Source organism: Vicia villosa, linkage group LG2, assembly GCF_029867415.1.
Source record: "Vicia villosa cultivar HV-30 ecotype Madison, WI linkage group LG2, Vvil1.0, whole genome shotgun sequence".
NCBI classification, from domain to species: Eukaryota; Viridiplantae; Streptophyta; class Magnoliopsida; order Fabales; family Fabaceae; genus Vicia; species Vicia villosa.
The window spans coordinates 84,904,352-84,910,494 of record NC_081181.1 but is presented as its reverse complement, the minus strand read 5'-3'; the positions used below and the strand labels follow the sequence as shown (position 1 = coordinate 84,910,494).

The 6,143-nt window shown below is 36.9% G+C and overlaps 1 protein-coding gene across 1 annotated transcript; it reads right to left on the bottom strand.

Moving 5' to 3' along the window:
* Positions 1–5,173: 5,173 nt before the first annotated feature.
* LOC131649504 (uncharacterized) lies at positions 5,174–5,818 on the bottom strand. Its single transcript, XM_058919266.1, has 2 exons — positions 5,612–5,818; positions 5,174–5,359 (listed from the first exon to the last, which is right to left on the bottom strand). Exons 1-2 carry the CDS (start codon positions 5,816–5,818, stop codon positions 5,174–5,176), a joined length of 393 nt encoding a protein of 130 aa, XP_058775249.1.
* Positions 5,819–6,143: the final 325 nt, after the last annotated feature.

Genomic DNA, 6,143 nt, shown 5'->3' with positions numbered 1-6,143 from the left:
ATTGGTTTTAATGACTCGCTAGTCACTTATACTGCATTCATCCAGAAGCACCATATCACCATCGAAACGGCAGTATCCGATGAAGAGCATATTGCTTTCTTAGCGCTATGGCTCTCACGATGTGCCTTCTGCTCAAGATCCATACAAGTTGCAAAGAGATACCTTTGTATGGCTAATCAGTTGCATGCTGGAAAAAAGCTCAACCTCAGCCAACTGCTTTTAGGGTTTCTTTATGAAAACCTCAGCGAAGCTGCAAACCTTACCAAGAATTACAAATCCGGTACTTTGCTTTATGCTGGTCCTTTCTGGCTATTGCAACTGTGGCTTAACGCTACATTCGAAACTCATCTTCCCTTTCGAGGAAACGTCAACGAGGAAGATAGCAAAATCAAGAATCGAACTATAGAAGGGATCAGGTTAGCTTACCTAACTCCAAAAGAAGAAACTGGGAAGCTTCGTGAACACTTTCTGGCGTATTCAATGATGTTTGCCCAGCGTAATCAGTTCGATCCTTCTATGGCCCCGTTTGTACACAGAACAATAGGTCCCGAATGGTTTACTCGAAAATTCCCATCAACATCTCAGGATCAACAAACTGAGTCTATGGAAATTTGGGAAGCCTTTCTGACTCCAAGGTTATTTTCTCATCGCCTTCGACCATCAAAAGGTCAATGTATTCTCGTGTGCTATCAACCAAATTTGGTCTCGAGACAGTTTGGGTTGGTTCAAATAAAACCCAAGTGCTTATATGAGAAAAGGAGCCATATGTGTTTCCATACCTTGTACTTGACTGAAGGAGAATGTGAAACAAAAATCAACAAATACGTTGGCACCACCAATTTTTCTCCTGTTCCTTTCGAACCTGCTTTCTACTCTACACCAGATTTTCACCAATGGTGGACGGATTATTATAGCTCCCAAATCTTTGATGCCGATAGTCTTGCTCAAGAACTAACTGCAGCTTTTGCTGATGTGCAGGAGAATTTTCACAAAGGTACTTCAACTCATATTAAAGAAATCCAAGCTTTTCAAAAATTCTTTGAAACTATCTACAGGCCTGATGATCTTAGTCGGACCGTTCGTGAGGCTGCAGTCATTTTGCGCGAAAAGTTTTCCGCCAAACTGGATAAGTTGAAATTGCCCTCGTATGTTCGACCAGAACTACGTTATGAAGTGGCTTTCAAACTTAATCCTCCAAAATTCCCTCCACTGCCAAGTGCGGATTTTGGTGTGGCTTTGAGCCCTCCTTTTCCAAATTGGTTTGTGTGTGGCAACGTTCTAAAAGACCTTCAAAACAGTACTAAAAAACGCGCCGAACGAGTGGTTCCGACTAAGCATACCTTGGATACTTTCAAAGGACATCTTCATATAGATCTTGAACATGTTCGTGTCTTGACTCCAATACCTGAAGGTTTGGATTCAGACAATCTTTTCGACTGACTTTTCTTTTCTTTGCTGATATACTGATTTCAGTTTCAACTACAGCTGTTGCTCGAAGGAGGAAGATTAAGGAAGCTCCTGCCCAAAAGGATTCTGGGACATCTAAAAGCAACAAACCAAGTGAGAGTGACTCCATCGTCACTGACAAAAAGCCCACGGTACATACCCATCTCATATTCTTAATCTTGTACAATCTGTGAGTAGTACTCATCTTACTTATCATCTATTTTCCAGAGCTCGAAACCCCCAACAGGTTCGAAGCGGAAAGTTTCTTCGACAGCTGCCTCAGATGACGAAGATAAATCCCCTCCTCGTACTAGACAAGGACACAGGAAGAAACAAAAAGCTGTTACCCCTTCAAGAAAAGGGAAAGGGATAAGTCCCTCTAAAGCTGCTTCTCCTAGTGATAAGGCATCCTCTGAAGAGTCTCCTTTGAAAGTTGCCAGCAATGCTTTCGTTGTTGAAAGTCATAATTCAAGTCCAGATAATATCCCAACCAAGGTATTTGGGTTTCACCCCACATATTATCTTGTAATTTTAACTAAATGATTGAACTGACATTTTACCTTGTTATTGCAGGATGATGCTGGCACTGCCACTTCAGGTTTTAAGGATCATGGCCTTACCATTAATGTTGACAAACTTTACGGTAATCGCCAATCTTTAACTTTCATCAATAAACCCCTCAAAGGCTTATCTTTATGACTAACTCTGCTCCGTTTAATACAGATACCTCTCAAAACAAAACTCATGTTCTCTCGCCAGTCTTCGAAGATGCTAGGCCAAAAGAATGAATCTGTAGATGCTGCCAGTGTTGTTGAAAATAAAGGGTAATCCTATGATTTTATTTGGTTTTGCATATTATGATAGTAGGTATTGATAAATGTATGGTATTGTGTGATGTTTACTATAGTTTATAATAGAAATTTTTGTTATATTATAATCTGTAGATGTTGATTGTATGTGTGGTGTGTGTTATATAAATAAATGGATATTGCAGGTTTGTAGTCTGTAAATGAAACTGAACCTCCACAAATTTGAATGTGTTTCCCAAAGAATGTGTTCACAAATTAGTGTAATGATTAGTTTGTATGTTATTGTGTTGAAGGAATAATGGAGATGGGATAGGAAGTGATTTATTGAAAACAGTGGGTGTGAAAGGGAAGGAAAGCAATGCTGCTGGTGAAATTTTGTTGCCATGCGACAACATAGGCGGAGATAAATTGAAGGGAATAAGTGAAGTTGAAAGGTTGGAGAAAGGAAAGGATAATCATGTAGGGTCATCTTCTGCGGGATTATCAGATACCGCTGATTTGAAGGAATACATAATGATCTCTTCTGATAGTGACAGGTAAAGGTTTTTTTTAAGTGATAGGGAATATATTAGAGTAATAGGTATACTGAGGTTGTTATGTTGGCATTGAGGTGTAAATGTGGTGTTTATTTCAGGGAAATGAGTCCTATAGAGGAGGAGCTGGAAGAAGCGTACTGGACTCGTGAAGTCCATGATGTAAAGAAGTTTTGCTCAAATGTTATGGTAAGTAGTGCGTAAAGTTTATAGTTGTTGGTACAATGTTGTTATACATAGATGTAATATAACTGATATTATTTGTCAATGAGTGCAACATATTCCTGCAGAAGTAGTAGACAAATGTGGTCTTGCTGGAATGTCAGAGATAGTTCTCTATGATGTGGACAACACGGGTACCCATATGACTGCAATGTGAAGAAGAGGCCAAAGAGAAAGGAAACATATTTGTACGGAGAGTGGTTTGACTATGCAAAGGCAGCTGAATTGCAAGTAGGAGATAAAGTGCACTTTGTGATTCGATACCCGCTAGTGTTAGATATTATGGTAATAGTGGAGCGCAGTGGTGGTCGTTGATAAAGCTGTTGGTTTGGCAATGTTTGTGGTGGATGAATAGGACTATTTTTTGTTAGTTTGGTTTGTATGTGAATGATCGTTTTGTTTTTTATTGTTAATTTTGGCAATGGTGTATGTGAACAAAGATTAAGAATTATGGTACTATGTATGGTTTTTAATTGAATATTATCAGTTTTGGGGTTAAGTTTTATTGATTGTGCAAACTCTGCCATGGGTTTATTTGCAAAATTGATTACCATTGTGTTTCTAAATTAAGTATTGCTTATTATAAGTAGTGAAATAGGATCTCTATCAAAATTAATTACCATTGGGTTCCTAATTTAGTTATTGTTGGTTATTATAAGTAGTCAAACAGGATCTCTATAAGTAGTGAAAGAGGACCTGTAAATGGTTTCCTATTAAATCTAAATGGTGAACATACAACAATAGACTTATGAAGAATTGAAATTCAATTTAATAGTATATGTTAAACAATAATATAGTAATATTAAATAGTTATAAAATAGTTGTAATGTGTTATATTATATTGGGAGGTGAAAGATCAATTGGGTTATGGGCAGTAAATGTGTTTTCATAAGGAATATAAATAAAATGAAAACTATTTTGAAGTGATGTAAATGCAAAGAAGACCAATTAAACAATTGCATTGAATTCTATTGGACGGTGGAAAAGTAGCAGGTGTATGTGAAGAGTCCATTTAGAGTGTTATATAAGTAATGTGTAGGAAGGTTGAAAGCACTAAAAACTGAAGCAGTCATCATTACTTTGTAAACAATAGTGTAGGCTACGAATTTCTAAAAAGATGGAAGGAAATGTTGATCAAGCAATGAGAAGTAAAGTTAAACATATCATTTGAGTGGTTGTTCTATTACATTTTGAATTGAAAAGCTGAATATGGTTGCATGCAGGTGAAGAAAACTCGGTGAACAAAATGGTTGTGGGGAAAGATGTCACTTCTGATAACTCTGTGTATGTTTGAATCAGTTTATGTTGAGTATATGTTTTTATGTTTTTATTTAGAAGGTTTGACAACATATTGGTTTATTGGCCATGTTGTTTGTTTGTATTATGTTGCAGATGCCATGAAGCTGATGGTGAGGATGTTAGCTGCCATGCAGAGCAGCCTGTTGAGTTACCATATTGTATCTGGAAGAAAGATGTGGTGAATGGGAAGATGGCTCAGTGATGTCTTCTTGTAAGTTATTTTTCGTTTTAGGCTTATTGTCTTAGGAACTTTAATAGGACAATCTAATGTTGTTTTATATTAATATTGTAGGAAATTCCTGAGCATGTTGTGGCAAGTCGCTGGCTAAATGGAGTAAGGTTCGTAGATTTGGTCGACTGGGAAAGGGAAGTCAGGTATGAATGTGAAGTTCATTGTACTGAAAAGGGTCAGATATTCTTAGGGCGTGGTTGGTACAAATTTGCCAAGGACAGGAGCCTGCTTGATGAAGACTCTATGGGTTTCAACATTAAGGATCCCGTCAGCAAGAAGATACTTGTAACAATGTTGAAAAATTGAAAAATGATGTAAAAGTTTGTTATAAGTATCTATCTATCAATATTTTGTAATTCCCCGGTGGACTTAGCTCCATCTTTATATTAATATATAAGATTTTGGTATTTAGATGTTTAGCTATACATACATTGAGGCTTAATAATATAAATGAGAAAGGTACCATAAAACATTACAACATACATATGAAGATATAATTAGTTGTTATATTTTTTAACAGTAACGCATCATAAGATTCTATTAATATATGAAATTAATGTAGTATAACATAGAATGCTGTTAGTAATATATATTACTGCTGTTACAGAATTACTGAGATAAATGTTTGAAACTCAGACATTGTTAAAAACCTCTTTATACACAACATTTGTAGTTTTCCCCTTGAATTTCTTTTCTTCATCATGTGTCAGTATTTTGATTCCCTTTTTTGTTGTTACTCTTGACAATGCAACATAAATCTGACCGTGTGTAAATACATCTCTTGGTATGTACAAACCGACATTATCCAATGACTGTCCCTATGATTTGTTGATTATCATAAAATAGGAAACTATAATAGGGAACTGTCGTCTATTCAGTTTGAATGGCCATGGTGATTGGGATGGTGACATGTCCATTCGAGGTATGTCGATTTCGGCGGTGCCGTCATTAGGCTCAGATATTCGGCCCTCTCCTATTCTTAAAAGCCAATCTGAAAACTATGCTATTTCATTTTTATCAGTCTGTGTCGATCCTGTTTGACGCCGCATGTTTCTTGTCAATGTTAATACCTCAACTGAATGCCATATGTAAGATGCATTTATGGCACAGTGTACAATATCCGAATGACTGCCTCTGGGGACGACTGGTAAAATATGTCTAAAATCACCACCGAAAACAACAACCTTTCCACCAAATACATCCTTGGAATTTTTGTTTGCACTCATAACATCTTTCAAAGTTCTGTCAAGCGACTCTATTGCATACTTATGTGCCATTGGTGCCTCATCCCATATTATAAGCTTTGTCTGTCATAGCATGTCTGCAACATCATCGTTGAATTCAACCTTGCAAGTAGAATTATCCATAGTTGATACCGGTATCCTGAACTTTGATTGTGCAGTTCTACCTCCTGGAAGTAACAAAGATGCTATACCGCTAGTTGCAACAGTTAAACATATATCATGTTTTGATCTTAAAGCTGCTGCGAGTGTTCTCCACATATATGTCTTTCCGGTACCACCATAACCATGAAGGAAGAAAACTGCAGGATTCTGAGACTCCACAGCTTGCATAATTTTTTCATAAATACCTCTTTGTTCA

Coding starts and splice junctions, on each gene's coding strand:
- LOC131649504 (XM_058919266.1), bottom strand. CDS start 5,818: ATGGCACATAAGTATGCAATAGAGTCGCTTGACAGAACTTTGAAAGAT. Junction 5,360..5,611: donor ACATATGGCATTCAGTTGAG/GTATTAACATTG, acceptor AACAAATCATAG/GGACAGTCATTGGATAATGT.